The sequence below is a fragment of the Perna viridis genome, chromosome 14 (assembly GCF_037379345.1).
Source record: "Perna viridis isolate PV_CMFRI_1.1 ecotype Kerala chromosome 14, ASM3737934v1, whole genome shotgun sequence".
Taxonomy (NCBI): domain Eukaryota; kingdom Metazoa; phylum Mollusca; class Bivalvia; order Mytilida; family Mytilidae; genus Perna; species Perna viridis.
Genome location: NC_142458.1, coordinates 6,258,943 through 6,280,943, shown reverse-complemented (window position 1 = coordinate 6,280,943; position 22,001 = coordinate 6,258,943). Strand labels below are relative to the sequence as shown.

At 35.0% G+C, this 22,001-nt stretch overlaps 1 protein-coding gene and 1 pseudogene across 2 annotated transcripts; one reads left to right on the top strand and one right to left on the bottom strand.

The window, feature by feature from the left end:
• The first annotated feature begins 5,925 nt into the window (after positions 1–5,925).
• Positions 5,926–8,156, top strand: LOC148597927 (uncharacterized; annotated as a pseudogene).
• A 2,677-nt stretch (positions 8,157–10,833) lies between these two features.
• Positions 10,834–17,565, bottom strand: LOC148597926 (uncharacterized). 2 transcript variants are annotated; one of them, XM_088562256.1, is made up of 2 exons: positions 17,492–17,565; positions 10,834–11,844 (listed from the first exon to the last, which is right to left on the bottom strand). In XM_088562256.1, exon 2 carries the CDS (start codon positions 11,835–11,837, stop codon positions 11,112–11,114), a length of 726 nt encoding a protein of 241 aa, XP_088418382.1. In that variant the 5' UTR covers positions 11,838–11,844; positions 17,492–17,565; the 3' UTR covers positions 10,834–11,111. The 2 variants fall into 2 exon arrangements, with proteins under 2 accessions (XP_088418382.1, XP_088418383.1); XM_088562257.1 differs by lacking the exon at positions 17,492–17,565 and adding an exon at positions 15,080–15,547.
• Between the last annotated feature and the right edge of the window lie 4,436 nt (positions 17,566–22,001).

Here is a 22,001-nt window from a genome sequence, read left to right as displayed (position 1 = left end):
GACTTTATAGCTGATCTCATCCGAAAGAAAGAATATCTTTTAGCTAGATCCTTTAATCTCAGTTTTCGCTATATAGATGACGTATTATCTTTAAACAATCCTAATTTTGGGGATTTGATACATCGCATCTACCCCAAAGAACTTGAGATAAAGAATACTACTAACGGCCTCATATCTTGACCTACACTTAGAAATAGATGGTAAAGGAAAACTATTGACCAAACTTTACGACAAACATGACGACTTTTCATTCAAAATTGTCAACTTTCCTTTCAACTGTGGCAACATCCCTTCAGCACCTGCGTATGGAGTGTTCATATCACAACTCATACGTTATGCCAGACCTTGCCGAGACTACGCAGACTTTTTGTATCGCGCTAGAATTCTAACAAATAGGCTTCTGGAGCAGGGTTATGTTGCTACAAGATTGAAGTCACCACTACAAAAGTTTTATGGCTGTCATCATGAACTCATGGATCGTTACGGTGTATCCATCTGCGCCATGGAAACTGATTCGTTCAACGGGTCATACTTTTCCTTTCCTCTTTCGTCTACCCCGGACTTGACTTTTTATGAGGAACTCGGCGGGTGTTTCTAGAAAAGCAGAGGACGCTTACCCTACCGGTGCACCTGGTCCATGATCCCAGTTTTTAGTGGAGTCAGGGTTGCTCATTTGCTTTTGTTACTTTGTATGTATGATTTTAGTTACTCTATGTTCTTTGTTGTGCGTGTCTGTTTTCCGGGTCTGGTCTTTGTCCCTGGATTACATTCTTTTGATTACCGCTATAACCTTGGTTCCCTTGATTACTCTTTTAAATCATTAAACAATTTGTCACATTTTGTCGGCACGATTTAGAAAAACAAATAAATGAGTTGAAAAATGGGAACACCACCAGCAGAAACAGGTGACATAAATATTGGCTAACGGTACGAAACTAAGCCATAAGTCAAAATCAAAAGTTTTATTTAAAGTCGATACATAAAAAACTTATATACAAAAATAAGCTTATGAAAGAGGGGGTTCTGGTCAGAAATTGTTATTAAAAGGGGAAGGTGTTATTTGCTATTTTTTTTTTTTGCCAAAATTATACACGAAATTTAGAAAAGGTGACAGATGGCACTCTTAAATCGATCCTTGCATTAGAAAATTGCTCGGCTTTAGATGTCCTCATCTATAGTAACTTATTAGGACTTGCATACAGGCAACAGAACCACACTGGAATCAACCATACATTCATATGAGGTAGTACGTATATGCATTACTGATAGTTTTGATAAAATACCAAGAGATATGGCTAGATTTTCTCTGAAAATAATATTGAATTTCCTCTGAACCTGCGACTCTCTTTTTTATTTGGATATCCCAACCAACATATCAATAACTAATTAAAAAGAGGCTTACCGTGGTGTATCAGATATAATTATTTCTCATCAAACTACATGTATATTACTAAAGAACATACATATTCCACGACCTTTGACCTACAGATGTACACTAGCTAAGAATAGCATTCGGTTCACTCAATTCACTGTCACCGTAAATTACACAATAAAAGTCAGAAGATAAACATTTCGCATTTGTTATCTTTGCATGGGGACAAACAATTAGTTATGGGGATACAAGAATTTATAATGCGGAAAAACGAATCTAGACCAGAGATAAGGGGTTTAAGCTAGATTATGAACTTAGTCAGCATTGCATCATGATCCACTGAAACGGTTGATATTGATTTGATTGTTCTAGTTGTGTATCTGTCTTCTTTATCTTGTTGTTCAGACTTTTTCTCCTCCATTTGAAATTTGGAATAATTAGTGAACGACTCTTTCTGTAAACAACTGGGGACACGTTGTTCCACTATTAAATTATAAGTCCGCTTGTGAGAAGCATCTAGATGCTTTTGCGAAGTATCTAGATACTCGTGAGGAGTTTGTCTGTATCTAGATACTCGTGAGGAGTTCTTTTCTGTATCTAGATACTTGTAAGAGGTATCTAGTTACTTGAATGAAGCATCTAGATATTTATGCGAAATATCTAGATACTTGTTAGAAGTGTCTAGATAGTTGTGAGAAGTATCTAGTATCTAGATAGAAAATTACATATAGATCAAAATAATGCTATTTTGACATGAACGGCCACTTATAGAAAAAGTCAACCAAGCAATAATCAGAAGCTGGGCATTCCACTATTTTAAATATTTAATCCACTGTTCTAAATAAATTGTTTATTATGATGCTATATAGATATTAAAATAAGTTATGAATAACATAAGTCACGCTCAATGTTACAAGAGCGGAGCATGATGGTAAGCTAACTAAAGATACAAAACGTGCAGAGAATATAACACACCAAAATTAAACTCCTCCCGCAAAAAAAAAAATAGAAATAAAACATTAAAAATTCTAACTCTGACCAATGGCTAACTTGCTTAAGTTCAATCGAACCAAAATATTTACTTGTCAAAAGCAATGAATTAAATCAGTGTAATGTTCAACGGGGGATAGTGTCATAAAGAGTAATCAAGGGAACCAAGGTTATAGCGGTAATCAAAAGAATGTAATCCAGGGACAAAGACCAGACATGGAAAACAGACATACACAACAAAGAACATAAAGTAACTAAAATCATACATACAAAGTAACAAAAGTAAATGAGCAACTCGGACTCCACTAAAAACTGGGATCATGGACCAGGTGCACCGGTAGGGTAAGCGTCCTCTGATTTTCTAGAAACACCCGCCGAGTTGATCATAAAAAGTCAAGTCCGGGGTAGACGAAAGAGGAAAGGAAAACTATGACCCGTTGAATAAATCAGTTTTCATGGTGCTGATGGATACAACATAACGATCCACGAGTTTATGATGACGACCATAAAACTTTTGTAGTGATGACTTCAATCTTGTAGCAACATAACAATCATAAAATATGATGAAAATAAAACTGTAGATCTTCATCCTGTTGTGAGGTTGGAAATTGGTCCGGTTTTTAGGCCACTCATTTAAAGTACATATTCAATTTTCAACTTCATTTAAAAGTAATAGATGATTTAGAATAAATAAATAAAGTTATCAAATATTTAACTTTGGTCAGTATAACTTTGGCCAGGGTCATCTTGTTATACAATAAATCCACGTCAGCATTTTTCGGTAGTGGTCAACATTTTACTATTTTGTTTATCATTAACAAACAGATGTTGAGGCATCATTAAGGAAAGCTAAAGATTAACTCCAGCCCAGAGCTGGTCAGTATGACATAGGCCAGGGTCATCTTGTTATACAATAAATCCACGTCAGCATTTTTCGGTAGTGGTCAACATTTTACTATTTTGTTCATCATTAACAAACAGATGTTGAGGCATCATTAAGGAAAGCTAAAGATTAACTCCAGCCCAGAGCTGGTCAGTATGACATAGGCCAGGGTCATCTTGTTATACAATAAATCCACGTCAGCATTTTTCGGTAGTGGTCAACATTTTACTATTTTGTTCATCATTAACAAACAGATGTTGAGGCATCATTAAGGAAAGCTAAAGATTAACTCCAGCCCAGAGCTGGTCAGTATGACATAGGCCAGGGTCACCTCGTTATACAATAAATCCACGTCAGCATTTTTCAGTAGTGGTCAACATTTTACTATTTTGTTCATCGTTAACAAACAGATGTTGAGGCATCATTAAGGAAAGCTAAAGATTAACTCCAGCCCAGAGCTGCCAACCCCTTTTACGAAAGGACCTCAACCTGTAAATATAGCATCCATGGAGGAACGCCTTGGTAACATGCTGACGGAGAAACTAAATGCGAGCATCGCCGCCATGTCCACGTCTGAACACAAGTCACCAGGACAAAATTTAAGACAAAATAATGGATATAATGGATATCAGCGACAATACCGCCCCCTTTTGAAGGCTGTGGTAGGTATTGCATGGATAGACGGTCATGCCCAGCACAATCCGCAATATGTCGAAATTGTAAAATGAGAGGCCATTATGAAAAAGTGTGTAGGAGAGCCAAAAGGCAAAATCAGTATGATAATAACAGGGGTCAAAATTTTAGAAGACATTAGGGATTCGCGCCTGTCGTTGGGTCTCCCAAGGACGGGCACAATGGAATAATTCCAAAAATAAGCCTTACGACCATTTTACATAAAAACAAAACTCGTATTTCTTTCAATGGGGTAACCACGAATGCGTTAGTAGACACAGATGCAGACATTTCCTGCATTTCTCAGTCCTTTTTTGGCGTAAAATAACAGTTGGTCAGCTTTCTTTAAACAGAAGTGATATCTATTCAATGGTAGGAGTAGGAAATCAAAGATTAAGGTTATTAGGTAAAATAAATTTAAACATCAAGATCAATGGAAAATGTTTTGAATTTGAATTTCATGTAATTGACACATTACCACATTCAGAAATAATAGGCCTAGATTTTCTTAGAGCAAATAACGTCACTATCAATATTGCTCAAAATTCAATGGAACTATCTGATTATGTTCTCTTGAGACCAATTCAGGGTATGTCAGATGCATGAAACATTGTGTGGTTCCACCAAATTCTGAAGTCCTGTTACAAGTGCATGTTTCCAGAAGAGACGAGGAAGATCAGGTACTTTTAGAACCAAACAATAGTCTATATAAAAAGGTATAGTGGCGGCGAGGTGTGTTGTTACAGTACAAAAAAGTAAGTCAATACTTAGAATTTTAAATCCTACTCAGAAGAATGTCCATTTGCCACATAACTTTGTATTGGCAAGCAGTGTCGATATCGATTTAAAAGGCATTCAACCTCTCGATCAAGGTAAGAAAAACAGACAAGCACACATTAATACAATCACATATCCAAACAAAGAACAAACAAGGGAAAATTTAGTATTTAATTTGAATGCATCAGATCTTCCGGAAAGAGAAAAGTTACTGTTGCAAAAGTTTCTTCAAAAGAACAAATCGGTTTTCGCAACAAATTTGCAAGAATTAGGAATGTCAAGATCCTATCGTCATAAAATAGAAACTGAAGGCACACCGGTCAAAATGCCATTTTACAGACAACCGCCACACCTCCAAAGAGAGGTAGATAAACAAATACAAGAAATGTTGGACAACGAAATAATCGTTCCTTCTCAATCAGCCTGGTTTTCTCCGGTCATACTAGTTAAGAAAAAAGATAATACTTATAGGTTTACTGTTGACTACCGAAAGTTAAATAGACAAACTAAACCAATTTACTTTCCTTTACCAAGATTAGAAAGCGTTTTTGATGCGATCGCTGAGGCAAAGGCGAAATTTTTTTTCGGTTCTTGATCTCGCGTCCGGGTTTTGGCAAATTCCAATGTCCAATGAAACTCGACATAAGGCTGCGTTCATTACAGTCGGGAATCTACGAATGGTTGAGACTTCCCTTTGGCCTGTCAAATTCTCCCGCATCCTTTTCAATGGTTATGGCACAAGTACTTCGAGGTATAATACGCCCACGTCATATCCGGTAAAAGGATCTAAGGCGGATCCAGAAATTTATTATTAAATTTTGCAAAATTGGAAATTTGTTTTATCTTACGTTGATGATTTATTAGTTTTTAGTAGAGATTTTCAAACTCATTTAAGTCACCTTCAACAAGTATTTGACTGTCTTTCAAAGGCTAATCTCACTTTAAAACCACCCAAGTGCAATTTTGCTGTTAAAGAAGTAAAATCCTCTGTCACATAATTACAAAAGACGGAATCAAGGCAGATCCGGAGAAGATCAGCGCAGTTTTAAAATTCCAAGTCCCAAAAACACAAAAAGAATTACGGTCTTTTCTTCGTATGACGAACTACTATCGGAAATTTATTCAATCATATTCCCAAATAACTTCGCCATTAAACGAATTACTTAACAAAGACCAGCCGTTTAAATAGACTATAAAATGTCATCAAGCATTTGAACAGCTTAAGAAAACAATGACGTCGGCACCCATATTAGTTTATGCTGACATGAACAAACCCTTTGAAATTTTTTCTGATGCATCAGATACAGCAATAGGCCATATTTTAACACAAGGAGACGATGAAAATCGTCTGAGAATAATTAGTTTCGGAGGTAGGTCCTTGAGCAAAACTGAAAAACGCTATCATACTTCCGAGAAAGAATGTCTAGCAATAATACACGCTATTAAAAACAACGATACGAAACAACAGGTTCATTATTCACACTGACCATCAAGCTTTATGCTGGCTCCAGAATACGAAGCACAAATCAGGGCGCCTTTCCAGATGGGCACTAGCTCTACAACAATACACATTTGATGTCAAGCACATCAAAGGCAAAGAAAATACTTGCGTAGATGTTTTAAGTAGGAGAGAATATGGGACCAACGAAACTAATCAAGACGACCTGGAAGACGGACCTAAGTCTACTGATCTATTTCCAGTACAATGTACACTGAATAAGATCACAGAAGTTCATTTTTGCTATGATCACGACCCAGAGACCGTTGTATCAGTCCTAAGACGACACTCTTGTACAGCCGCCGGCTGATAAAAAAGGACTTACATACCTTACAACAACGTTATCCAGAGTTTATACACATTTACGCATACCTAAAGGATGGAACGCTTCCAGACGATAACAAGTTAGCTCGAAAGGTAAGTATTGAATATAATCAATATAGTATTCTTAATAACATCTTGTATCACTGGTATCAACGACGGACTAAAAAAGTAGATGAAAACAACCGTCATATTCAACAGATTGCACTACCAAAAGTACTTCGAGAAGATGCGCTCCACGCGTATCATGACGATCAACATGGAGGAGCTCACCTCGCAACAATGAGGGTATAAAGTACTATTGGCCATCTATGCACCAAGACATTGACGATTACGTGCAATCATGCGATAGATGCCAAAGAATAAAAACTAGAAATCAAAACAAGAAAGCACCATTGACAGCAATGCCAATAGCGGATACTTTTGAAAGATGGCACATCGACATACTAGAGTTAACACTTACAAAAAATGGTTACAGATATGTTTTGTTACTGGTTGACAGTTTTTCCAGATGGGCTGAGGCATTCCCTATGAAAAATCAAGAAGCAGCAACAGTCGCAAAAATTCTGTACTCAGAAATATTTTGTCGTAATGGAGCACCGAGATGTTTACTCTCAGACAGAGGACAAACCTTCATGTCAAAACTAGTCAGCGCCTTGTGCGAAATATTTCAGGTTAAAAGGCATTATACTTCTTCTTATCATCCGCAAACTAACTCCACAGTAGCGCGAATGAACTCCATGCTAGCTCAATGTCTTCGAGCGTATTGCAGTAAAAACCACGATGAATGGCCCACACTATTACCAGGTATTATGATAGCTTTTATAATGTCACCAGCAACTGAAGCGACGGAATACTCACCGTTCTATCTGGTTTTTTTTTTGTTTGTTTTTGTTTTTTGTTTTTGGTAATGAGATGAATTGAACCTTCGACGTCGCGTTACAACCTAAAGAAAACATAGGGATGTTACAGATTTAATAGAAAAATTAAAAATAGCAAAGGCTGTAGCCACAGAAAATGTAGCTCATCGTCAAGAAATTAGCAAGGAACAATATGACAAAAAGGTAAAAGAACCCGCATTTCGGGTTGGCCAAAAAGTACTCTTAAGAGTTTATAAAATTCCCCATGGACTTTCTCGCAAGTTACAGGACAAATCAGATGGACCATTTCTAATCACGGATTTAGGACCAAATCATACATACAAATTAGTAAATTGTCAGACACACAAGCCAATAAAGTCCTTAATAAATGCTCAGCACATACGAATTTACAAGAATCCACGTACCCATCGTCGACAGAACGAATACAGAAATCCTCAAGATGATACAAACGGCAATGACGTCAATAATGACCAGGAGTCAAGTGACGATGAGGCAGGTGTTCAAAATGATCATGAGATCAAATACGACCAAGTCGTCGACGAAACTATGTAAGAAGTCTCAAAATTAACAGGTAAGAAAACAATAAATGGTATAGTACATTACAAGTGTTACTGGGCCGACGGGTCGCCTGCGACATGGGAGCCTGTACAGAATATAGCTGAGGATCTTATTCACGAGTATCATATCAAGTACACTCAACAAGGAAAACGTCGGAAACGTAAACGTAGGAAATACAATTTCGTAACAGAGACACAAGATTAAATGTCAAAGGTAAGGGTCAGAATACGCTTCTTAGGCCGTAAGGGCAGACTGTTAAAAGGTGAATGTAGCTCATTTTGGTCAGGTTAGGGACAGGTGCACTGACAGATTTTGATTGGTTCACAAGCGACGTCGCAAAACTGTTTGTTTTATATATATTTTTTAAACATCGCAAAAAGCACAAATATTTTTCATTATTTTCTGTGTGGCATAGTCTGTCACGTAAGTGATTGATCACCACTTACATGACTCACCACAATTTAATTTTTGTTCCATTTAATTGTAGGGGTTGTGGCTAGTAAAGTCAGTTCTGTGCTCATGCTCTTAGTTATGATCATAATACCACTCTCGCCAGTCAGAGGACATATGACCACTCAGTCTTCTAAGCCAGAAGATGATATTCATAGACTTAACTACGGCATAGTATTTCAGAAACAACCACAACTATATTTGTCCTGGGAGTATTGGTTACATACCTTTGAGGTGGAACTTCCCCACAATGTTTAAATTCAAACTATTCCTTTATGTAGAGCCACAATTGAAACTTGCAAATTATTTAACACGATTATCATGGATATTAACGTTCTCAAGGAAAATACACTAGCATTTGTACATAAAACCATGCTGGGATCAATCAACAGATGGTCGTGAGAAATTCTGTACATGCAACTGTTAACCTTAATCTTAATCCTGAACTAGCTAATTACCATTTACTATTTACTGACCCATAATTAACCCAATACATAACATTTCAATTAGATTCTAAAACCGCGAATCTCCGTTTTTGGATCCGCCCTGAGTATATATATCGCTGGCATTCAGTGAAAGAAGTTACGGTTCATCTTAAAATTCGGATTTTCATCGTGAGCATTATTCTCTACCGTTGTAATCCGCAGCTTAGGGTGCACTATACAGTAACATCTTGGCGCACTGTTTCGCACACCATGCTGACCCGATCAAATTTTGTAAAACTTAATTTAAAGTTGAAATTTAGTGGATATATTGTTTAAATGTAGTTAAACATTTATACAACGACAGATGTAATATATGTAATGGTAAGCAGGTGTAATTCAAATGACGAATGGTATCCAGAACGCTTCAGTGCCCTGCCGCGTATTAAGTTCTCTTCTCAGCATCAACTGGCTGATTTCAAAATACTTATTTCGCATGAACTTTAGGACCTAAAATTGCGAGAAAATGAATAAAAAAGGGTGTTATTATATTTTCCCCTTTTCCACCTTCTCAATGCTACCTGTGTTACTTGAACCTCCACACACCATGAAAGAAACACTTAAAATTTCTATGTAGACTGCCTCAAAAACAGCTTTTTCAACAAAATGAGACCAAATTTGCAGAATTGACCTAACTGTACAGTACTACCTTACATGTATATAAGAAGTTGTAATTCCGTTAAATTAAGAAATAAACAACGGATTCTCCATTTTATCACCGTTTTACCACGTGCACGGGCTGGTAATTTACGTCGCATTGTTTTACCCAAGCGATAGAGAGGGGTTAAATAACGACATGTAAATGGCCAGCCCATGGTATAACAATGATAACCTGGAGTTTCCGTGATTTATTTCGATTAGGACTAGTTTCTTCATAGTTTTGAATAGACGCAGCCTATGTGTTGCACGAAATGTTGGTCATGTTCATCACTTTTTTACCATTTGAGGCACGTCATATTAGAATCAGTGTTTTTTCTGTACCACAGCTCCGTTGGAGTTAAACCTGTGTTAATCATTCCGTATACGAATTTCCTCTGAAACAACTACTAGTATTTGTCACAGCCACTCGAATGGATGGAATTCGTATTAAGTTTTATATTTGTTGTATATACCGGTCCCTGTATTTTTTCGTTGTTCTAGCTGTTTATGCTTTTCGTAAATGGTAATGATATAATAAGAGGTTCAGACTTAATTTTTTCCTTAATTTATATCAGTTAGTTTTCGGAGACATCTTCCATATTTCAACGAACCACTTATGAAAACGTTTTAATGAAGAAAAAAAATATTTACAGTTGCGTGCTTATAGAACAATCCAAGTTACGTTTCACAAAAGAAAACCGAGATTTTTTAGTGTAGTGGAAATGGCAGAGTACCATACCAAGATCCAAGATCGGGCCTGTGTTTTATAAAAAAAAGTCAACTCGTGGTTTTCCTTAAATCTTAAGATTTCAAGTGATTTGGTCAAAGTTTGAAAAAGCTGAAAACAATCTCAATTAATATATAATTCCTAACTGGTAAACGAGGGATGTGATAGGGGTAATTCGATTCAAAATTGTACCGATTTAATATTATATTTTAATAAATATGTAATTTCATATTGGCCCTGTTATAGGTCTGAGGTCTGTCATATTGGTCGAGGCGGTCGTATTGGCCTCGAGGCATGGCCGAGGGCCAATACGGCTGTCGAGGCCAATATGATTGACCGAAATCATAATTTGCAAGGCTGAGTGTGTCTTTTTGGTGTAGATGAGATCAGTTTTGCGATGAAAAATGCATTCTTCAGTTCCATACAGTTTGAGAAATAAGACCATATTCTAGCGACTGAGATTGCATCTTTAAAGCGAGAAAAATCGTGATGATCTGAAACTCTGTTATTCCAATCGGAATCATGTCTTTGATTTACTGCATTTTTCACTGTTGATGTTAAATGCTGAATACAAACATTCCAATGATTTTTAGGAGTTACCCTAGGTCTACCTCCTTAATTTATTAATAAAAACAATTCAAGAGTTGAGATGGTTTTACAAATTTCCGAATTAAAAATAAATGACGCAATTTTTCCCAAATATAAAAAAAGTTGAGGTAGTTTTGAAAAACATATACGTAAAAACATGTATTAATATTGGTGAATAGGAAGACATACATGCATTATAATCTAGAGTAATAAATGGTACATATGTAAATACATATTTACACAATAAATAGTCAAAACAAAACATGTATACCCTCAAAAACAATTCGACCGTCTTCCAGTACCAAAGTACCTAAATATTCCAACCATCATGTCTGTAACAACGTTTGTTGGTTGAGGTGAGGGGTTGGTGGTTAATATTTGAGGACGATCTTTATTTTCCAACCTCTCACGTACTATCTGGGTCAGGGCATCATCACTATTCATAAAATCGTACATGTCTAGCGTTAAATCCATAGCTAAGTAATCAAAGACGCGTTTACCAAATTGTTGACAATTATCATTAAGAACATGGTACGTTTTGTTGAGTTCATCGGTAAGATACAGTTGTTCAACGAGGTCATACACAGTCCGGCTGCCTCGGTCCATTACGTAAAGGTGAATGGGACGATTACGCTTCGCATGTCGATTCTTGTTCCAAACATCACGCCAGAACTCACCTCTCTGAAGGACAATGGCGTCTCGGCATTTTTCAATGGACCACCACCCTTCATCTGTTTGAAATAAAATGAACATGTGAAAAAGATCTTCCAACACCGGGATCTTTTCGACAGGTGGGATTACTTCAAAAAGCGGAAGTTTGTAAACTCCCACTGACCGAATAATTTCATCTTCATCTACGATTCTCCTGAATTTCTTAACCAATTTTTCATTTGGTATTTTGTGAATTGGTTTGTTGCTGTTGCCTGCGTCGGTTACAAAATAAAGGACGCTCTCCCATTTACCACCGTTTACACCAGCAGAGAAAGCAGCTTCTGCCATGCTTTACCTACAACAGAAAATAAAAACATCAGAAAGTATTGCTGGATCCAGGTCAGGGTTCCGCTATTCATCAAGGGTAGGAAATTTTTGTCAAATTTGTGAAAAATCGAGCAAAAATGAACAAATGATATCCTGGTTGTCCCAATTTTTTAGTACAAATTTCGAAATCGAAACTTCTCCATTTATAAATTTCTGGACCAACCTGATATATCGAATACATAAACTTGTCGTCCTGTTTGAATAACCAAAATCGTAAGAATACCCACACCTCAGAATACGTAGCTGAAGCCTTCAGGCTTATACGAAGGCCTCAGGCCAATACAAGGGTGATATTGAACAGGCAATATGTCTTATTCTATAACTTATTTTTGCACTTCACATTTTGCAAGTTTTATTTGATTTGCAGCACTTTAAATCGAGATAGGAGGCTAGTGTAACAAAACCCCTATTTTTTTTAAAGTTGCAAAAAATACGACAACATACATTATATAGGAACCTATAAAAGAGCAATGCTTAAAATTTCTTGATTTCCGAAAATTTATTCATAAGGGGCGTAACTTTTCATTGGAAGCAGAGAACATCAACTTAACATCATATGCTGTACATTAAAGTACATGCATTATTTCAGTCATTCTATATTTTAAATCAGATTTAATTTATAAAATAGTATAATTATGGAAAACTTTTAAAATTATCAATGTACAATAATTGTAGTCTTTATTGCACTGAGTTACCTATTTATATATATACACATAAGAAACCATGAATAGATCTTTTCTGATGCTTTGTTCTTTTTTTCTGCTGTTTACAACATTATTAAAGTCATGTTACTAACTTACGAAGGTTTGAAGAACATCAAAAATATAGATATTGTACGTCATATATTTGTACCAACAAACATGCTGCACAAAGCTCATTGTAAACAGTATCAAAATTGATGTAACAAGCTCAGTTTCCATAATTATATTCCTATTATCATTTGTTACCTTAACACATAAACACATAACAATTAACAACACCCCTTGAAAAATGTGTAACATATTAGTTCTTGTCTTAGTTAGTTGGTAAAGATTTTATACACAAAAAGTCTCTAGTTTATGTTCATTTGGAATATTTCACACCAATGCAGTTAATTAGAATGGTACTAATTTTCTGATTTACCCATCGAGTATATGGAATCCAAAAGCACTGAAAGATACAAGTTGTTTGAATACCCTTTTGAGTCTCTCAGGACTGCTCCTAATTGGGATTCTGTTAGTAACTGTATTTAGTACTGTAGAGGTGACAGAATCCACCCGTGTGTAATCGGATAGAACTCAGAATATCTCCTACTACTGGCTGGGCTGCTGTGTTGATGCCCTAGTCTGTTTGTATGTTCATTTAATTCATAGTTTGGTAATTAGACAACAAAAAGGCAAATTTACATGCTTTGACCGGATTCAACAGTTGTTTAGCTACAAAAGCCTACAATGCACCTATATGACTTTGGGAAAACCCTAATTTTAAAGCCTTTTAGACATACATGTCAAAAAATTGGTTCAATCGTATGATAAGCAGAAGCAAATGCTTTGTAGTGAAATTGGTGGAACAGAAAAAAAAAACATTGGAGATTGTTTTAACATGTATATTTTTAAATGTGTATCATTAAATCTATGTGTCTGAAAAGTTGAAAACGTTGTGGGTAATTTTTCTCCAATTTGTTTTGTCTAGGTGTTTTGACTGCTCGGTTTATAAACTATCTTTTGAAAAAAGCTTTGCGTCTAAATTAGTAAGAATTCCACAAGAAATCTGTGAGCGATGACTCACTAGTGATACCCCTGCTTTCACCCACGATACATATATAAGGAAAATAAACAAAGTCCTCGGTAAACAGGAAGTTGTTGTCGATTTATTTGTTCAAGAAGGATCCTACTTTATAGTCAAAAGAAAAAAAAACTTCTCGGTCAACAGAACGTTGTCGAATTTTCCCCAAAATGAATCCCAGTATAAAGCATAACTACGGGAAACTGTATTACAATTTCAAGCCACTGTGATCAGTAGTTGCAGAGAAAAACGCGACAAAAATGTCAACTTTCAAAATATAAAGTAAAAAATAAAGTCCTCGATTAACAGAAATTAAGTAGTCGATTTTACCGATAATATATCCTACCATATGACATACGTAAGTACAAATATATTGGTGTTAAACTTCAAGCCACTTTGATGAGTAGTTGCTGGGAAAGTTCGACAGAAAAATTCAACTTGTAAATATAATGTCAAAATAAGCAAAGTCCACGGTAGACAGGAATATCCGAAAATAGATCCCACTATATGGCATAACTACAGGAAGAATTTATTAAAATTTTAAACCCCTGTGATGAGTAGATGCTTAGACAAGTGCGACGAAAATTTTAACTTCCAAAATATAATTTATAAGTAAAAAACTAAACAAAGTCCTCGGTAAAAAGGAGGTTGTTGTCGATTTATTCGAAAATGAATACCATCAGATGGCATACCTACGGAAAGAATGTTTTAAAATTTCAAGCCGCTCTGATAAGAAGTTGCTTAGAAAACTGTGACGTAAAAAAGTATTACGGAAAAATGGAAACACAGACAAGGGTAAAACTGTATACCCCTCTCCTTCGAAAAAGAGGTTTAAAAATTATTCTCCCTGTTTAAATATTATACAATCCATTTTTTATGATTTAAAATGTGAACAGAGCAAACTATGAAGGCCTTCATTGACTCAGCACTTCAGTACTTTGATTTCATTTCATCATCATCATCATCATCATCATCATCATCATCATCATCATTACTTCATGTTCATTTTATCATCCATTTCATGTTCATCGCCTGAATACAGCTGAAATATTGCTGCTCGAACGTTAAACCTCAACAATCAATCAATCAGTCTTAAAAAAGCGAATAAAATACAAAATTTGAAAGGATTGTGTCATCAGATAATTACAAAGAGCATGAAGAATGAAAAGATTGGCTTAAATTGTTGCTGAACTCCCCCTCTTTTTGATTTTGGCGAACAAGAAATAGCCGACACCCCCCTTTTCAAAATATCTTGACCCGCCTCTGCATGGTCTACATGAACATATGTTGTCATTTGGACAATCAAAACATAGCGTTACTCGCAACTGTCTGTATAAAAGACTGATATAAATAAATACTGTAAAATAACTGCACATAAAATTCGCTATATATATTTTTTGTAAAAATAATTAACACATAACATAGCGTTCTGTTCTTACCTCAAAGTTTGCTATTCAGGTCATGTACACAGCTCAAGCATTTGGTGGTTTGACGCTAAAAATAGCATCTGTTGATAAGTTCACCGATGTAAGCCTCTGACAGATGTTTATCGTTGACCATTAAGACAGCGAAACAAAGCTGCACAAAGCTCTTTGTAAACAGTATCAAAATTGATGTAACAAGCTCAGTTTCCATAATTATATTCCTATTATCATTTGTTACCTTAACACATAACAATTAACAACACCCCTTGAAAAATGTGTAACATATTAGTTCTTGTCTTAGTTAATTGGTAAAGATTTTATACACAAAAAGTCTCTAGTTTATGTTCATTTGGAATATTTCACACCAATGCAGTTAATTAGAATGGTACTAATTTTCTGATTTACCCATCGAGTATATGGAATCCAAAAGCACTGAAAGATACAAGTTGTTTGAATACCCTTTTGAGTCTCTCAGGACTGCTCCTAATTGGGATTCTGTTAGTAACTGTATTTAGTACTGTAGAGGTGACAGAATCCACCCGTGTGTAATCGGATAGAACTCAGAATATCTCCTACTACTGGCTGGGCTGCTGTGTTGATGCCCTTGTCTGTTTGTATGTTCATTTAATTCATAGTTTGGTAATTAGACAACAAAAAGGCAAATTTACATGCTTTGACCGGATTCAACAGTTGTTCAGCTACAAAAGCCTACAATGCACCTATATGACTTTGGGAAAAGCAGAAGCAAATGCTTTGTAGTGAAATTGGTGGAACAGAAAAAAAACATAGGAGATTGTTTTAACATGTATATTTTTAAATGTGTATCATTAAATCTATGCTGAAAAGTTGAAAACGTTGTGGGTAATTTTTCTCCAATTTGTTTTGTCTAGGTGTTTTGACTGCTCGGTTTATAAAATATCTTTTGAAAAAAAGCTTTGCGTCCAAATTAGTAAGAATTCCACAAGAAATCTGTGAGCGATGACTCACTAGTGATACCCCTGCTTTCACCCACGATACATATATAAGGAAAATAAACAAAGTCCTCGGTAAACAGGAAGTTGTTGTCGATTTATTTGTTCAAAAAGGATCCTACTTTATAGTCAAAAGAAAAAAAAAACTTCCCGGTAAAGAGGAAGTTGTCGAATTTTCCCCAAAATGAATCCCAGTATAAAGCATAACTACGGGAAACTGTATTACAATTTCAAGCCACTGTGATCAGTAGTTGCAGAGAAAAACGCGACAAAAATGTCAACTTTCAAAATATAAAGTAAAAAATAGTCCTCAATTAACCGAAATTAAGTTGTCGATTTTTCCGATAATATATCCTACCATATGACATACGTAAGTACAAGTATATTGGTGTTAAACTTCAAGCCACTTTGATGAGTAGTTGCTGGGAAAGTTCGACAGAAATTTCAACTTGTAAATATAATGTCAAAATAAGCAAAGTCCACGGTAGACAGGAATATCCGAAAATAGATCCCACTATATGGCATAACTACAGAAAGAATATATTAAAATTTTAAACCCCTGTGATGAGTAGATGCTTAGACAAGTGCGACGAAAATTTCAACTTCCAAAATATAATTTATAAGTAAAAAAATAAACAAAGTCCTCGGTAAAAAGGAGGTTGTCGATTTATTCGAAAATGAATACCATCAGATGGCATACCTACAGAAAGAATGTTTTAAAATTTCAAGCCGCTCTGATAAGAAGTTGCTTAGAAAACTGTGACGTAAAAAAGTATTACGGAAAAATGAAAACACAGACAAGGGTAAAACTGTATACCCCTCTCCTTCGAAAAAGAGGTTTAAAAATTACTCTCCCTGTTTAAATATTATACAATCCATTTTTATGATTTAAAATGTGAACAGAGCAAACTATGAAGGCCTTCATTGACTCAGCACTTCAGTACTTTGATTTCATTTCATCATCATCATCATCATCATCATCATCATCATCATCATCATCATCATTACTTCATGTTCATTTTATCATCCATTTCATGTTCATCGCCTGAATACAGCTGAAATATTGCTGCTCGAACGTTAAACCTCAACAATCAATCAATCAGTCTTAAAAAAGTGAATAAAATTGGGATTGTGATTTAGGATTGTGTCATCAGATAATTACTGAGAGCATGAAGAATGAAAAGATTGGCTTAAATTGTTGCTGAACTCCCCCTCTTTTTGATTTTGGCGAACAAGAAATAGCCGACACTCCCCCCTTTTCAAAATATCTTGACCCGCCTCTGCATGGTCTACATGAACATATGTTGTCATTTGGACAATCAAAACATAGCGTTACTCGCAGCTGTCTGTATAAAAGACTGATATAAATAAATACTGTAAAATAACTGCACATAAAATTCGCTATATATTTTTTTTGTAAAAATAATTAACACATAACATAGCGTTCTGTTCTTACCTCAACGTTTGCTATTTAGGTCATGTACACAGCTCAAGCATTTGGTGGTTTGACGCTAAAAATAGCATCTGTTGATAAGTTCACCGATGTAAACCTCTGACAGATGTTTATCGTTGACCATTACGACAGCGAATGAGTGGGTGAGGTCAAATACAAATTTTTTGTTTTGATCGCGAAGCTTTTGGTGACGACCATTAGCTTCTTAGGGGGTTGGCAGATTTTGAAAATGAATAATCTGTCCCAGATGTTTTAGGAAATAAATATTCTGGCCTCACCATACCAGAAAATAAATAATCTGACTTTGCAAATTGCTAGAAAATAAATATTCTGACCTTGGCTAGTGAATTGAAAATAAATATTCTAATCTTGGCTAGTGAATTGAAAATAAATATTCTGACCCCTACAAAGCCTTTTAAAAAATTTGGCCGGCTACGCTCGCCATAGTCTCATAAATTAGAAAAGTATACACGTTAAAAATACTCCACAAGTTTTATACAACGCCCTAATATTCTCCAGTGGCAATATTAAGTACATGTACATGTACATAAATGATTTTAATGGGGTACGTAGGGTAATGTGTCGTAGACCATGGACTGGGAAGGTTCACCGTGCATCCCCCACTCATCAGCTCCATGGTGTTTATACCTCCCATTATAGAATCAATTTGTCAACAAAGAATATTCGCAGATTCTTTCTCAGTAAAAGCCTATATTTGTGTCCCACTGGGTTAAAAAGCCAAGATTGTTGTGACTCAATTATACGAGCGTCTAAGTCTTCCTAGGATAGCATGTGTGAACAAACTAAACAAATATAGGTATCATCATGTAGCCCAATGTCTCAACTTTACAATGGTACCAAGAAATTTGCGGTAACACTAAGGGTTTTGGGGTAAAATGAAGACAAAAATGTCTCAGATTTGGTGTAATTTGATTTTCTACATAAATGAACCACGAAAAACTAATTTTCAAGAATAATTTTTTTACAAATGCCAAAAATATTGCCCTTGCCCCTAGAAAACTGGTCTCAGTATCAAACAGAATTCTCATTTACAGACACGGTAGTACTCATATTTTAGGCATTCATGATTAAGGTAATGATGTACCTAACATATCTGATTAATACAGGCGCTTAGATTTTCTTTTTGGGGTTACAATTACTATAAAATCGAAAAAATGTGAATTTTAAGAATTTCATAATTTCTTCTTTACCAGCAGTTATCGTCATTTTATCAAAATGCCGTTGTTAAAACAAGCTTTTCTGTGATACGGTACATTAATATAGTGTCTAAACTTCCTAATCAGCCCAAGTAATGAATATTTGAACTTTTTCAACTAATTGGACTTGGAAAAGTTCAAATATTAATCAAATATTAATTACTCGGGCTCATTAGAAAGCTATGACATTATATAATTGTATTTAATTTTAAATATACAAAAGCTAAAATTAATATTTTAGTTCATGTTGAAGTATTTTTTTTCATGGAAATGCGTAGAAATTTTTCTATGTGGATAGCAATGATTTATCGAGTGTATTTCGATAGTTTCTATCGCATTTTCTCCCGCCAAAACCACGCCGTTCAGAAATGTTGAAAATAGCAATGGCTATATAATAAAAATTGGATATCGAGAATAACTAAAATGAAAGCGAAGATTGTTTTTGCCTATAAAAATATATGTCTACTCTTGTTCTAAAAACCAAAGGGAAATAACTCCAGCAAAATTTAGTGGATTGTATATAGAACATGTGTATTGAATTAATATTCCCATAGATTTCTATAGTGAAGTGCATATTTTTAGGATTTAAAACAAAAATATAATAAAATAATAAATATATGCAAGTTGATTCAATAAAATTTTCACTTATGTAGCATTTCTAAGGACATCTGAAAAATTCATTTCCCGCAAAATAATAAGGTGAGTCCACGGCGATCGGACAGAAAAATAGTCTTGAACTATAAATATCCATTTTCTCTTCTTTCATTTTCGTTTTGCATTCGTCAAACCAACCTTTTCTGAGGAACATTTTTATGTTGTAATGTTAATTTTCGTAACAAAATGTTTGTCATCCTACAGTGTTGTGTTTCCTCTCTTTTATAAGTTGTTATTGTTCATATCTGAATAATTCTTTGTCAAAACATTAGTTTGTAAAGAAACAAAAAGAAAATGCACTATATTTTCATACCCTCTATGTTTGACGTACATCCGCTCACGCTCATGGGTATGCAATGCAAGACTGGTACCAATATGTTCAAAATACACAATATGCACTGTATGTCGTTCTTAACTGCTTAAAAAGTTTCATAAAATTTAGTATCTTCTAGGAGATGCGCATCAAAACAGACGGACAGACATGGAAAAAGCATTTACTTGTGCCAAACACGCTATAGAAGATCTCGTACGTAGAACTTGTTTCCTTTCGCACACTCGTTTAATGTGGGTGTTCTTCGGCAGTCGTCGCCCCTAGTGAAATCTACAAAAAGAACTTTGTGTGGCCACGTGAGTTATTGCCATCACTTGGCGTCCATCGTCGTCGTCCGTTACCAATTTTTCAAAAATCTTCTCCCCTGAAACTACTGAGAGGAATTATATGAAACTTTGCACAGATGTTCCATGGGGTATCTTGCACAAATGTTGTGTTTACATTTTGATCCGTCAAAAACATGGCCGCCGTTACTAAAAATAGAACATAGGGGTCAGACTTGCGTTTTTCGCATATATCTCCAAAACAGTTAGGTTAAATCAAATTTTGATAGGGTAAAAGCATGAAGAGATCTATCTGTGGTCAGATTTTCATTTTAATCTATATAGCCATTAAGGAGTTATTGCCCTTTTCAAGGTTTTTTTTGCTATTTTTAATGTTATTTCTTTAAAAAAATCTTCTCCTCTGACCCTACTTGGCCAACTGGAAACAAACTTAGCATGAATATTTCTTGGGGTATCTTGCACAAAAGTTATGTTTAGATTTTTGATCCATTAAAATACATGGCCGCCATTACAAAAAAAATAGAACATAGGGGTCAAACTAGATTTTTTATTATATATCTCCAAAACCGTTAAGTTTAGCCAAATCTGACTTGGGTAAAAGTCTTCACCATGATTAGATCTATCTGTGGTAAAATTTTCATTTTTATCTGTTAAGCCATGTATTTATCCTTATGATAAGTCCTACCAAAGTCGTCTTGGGTCAAAATTATTAGTAAACTTCTTGTTAAATTTATAGCCATTGAAAGACAAAATTTAACAAGGTGAGCGATTCAGGCTCCTGGGAGCCTTTTGTTAATACATCTAGGAATTGAAGAAAATTTCTTTTCGAGATTTTTTATGATACCCAGAACTGGAGATTTATGTGTGGAAATTTTGTTGGGTGCCAGTGGACAGATATTTTAGTACCATTTTGTGTAAGAATCAGGCAATTGGTGGCACATCATTTTCCCAATGTAGTCATTTTTGCCTAAAATATATTCAGTACATCTAGAAAACAACCAAAAAGATATTTAATTTTATCCTGAAGCATCTGTGACGTAGATATTTTTTGACTGCTCATATAGGGAAAGAGTGTGGGAAAATTTTCCCGCCATTTATCCGTAGTCCATTTCAACTGAAATTTGATATACCAATATCTTAAAAAAGTAAATTTTACAAACACTTTGATGTTAATTTCTTGTGGTTATCAGGTATAATTAATTGGTTAATGCAATGAAGTCTCTGCATTTTTTTTCATCATGTTTCACACCGTATATACATCTTGCCAAATTCTTAGACAGAGAAGTACTTAATGTTGTCTTATCTGAAAATAGCAAATGACGATTATTCTTCCAGTGCACATGTACTCGTTCGGCGCACCTAGTATACTATCTATGGCCAATTTTTGAAAGACGTTAGTTGAATGTTTCGTTTGGTTTATGGTTTAGTTTCAGTGACTGTGTGTTTATTTTAATTTAGTTTTTCAAACCTCTTTTTTTTTTTAAATATACATCGATTATTTTCCAGTGTACTCATTTATTCCTCCATTGTTTTGTTTCTGTTTTGATGTAATTTTTAATTCAGTTATGTTCTATATGCTTCTGTGTTGTTTAATTTGCATTCGATTAGTTAGTTAATTCTTCATTGGTTTATATTTGTTCCTGGGATCGGATTTGTTTTAGTTTAAGTTTCAGTTGTGTTTGTTTGTACATGTACATGTCTTGGTTTGTGATACAACGTATTTGTTTTTGTTATGTTGATTTATTCTTGATCGGTTTGTATTTGTTGTGGTTTTAGATTAAGTTTTGATAGTACATGAATATGCATTATTTTGTATTATTTTGTACTAGTTTTATTACATTAATCATTTATTCTTCTTTTGCTCTTTTTCTTTGTTTGTTGTTGTATTTTAGTTAAATGCTGTTTGTATGTGTTTTTTGTTGTTTCTTTAATTGTTTTTTTGTTCGACTTGTTTTATTAGAGTTTAGTGCATGATGATTTGATGCGATGCCCTGGTTGAGCATCGGTTTTTAACCTTAAAAGCTTCG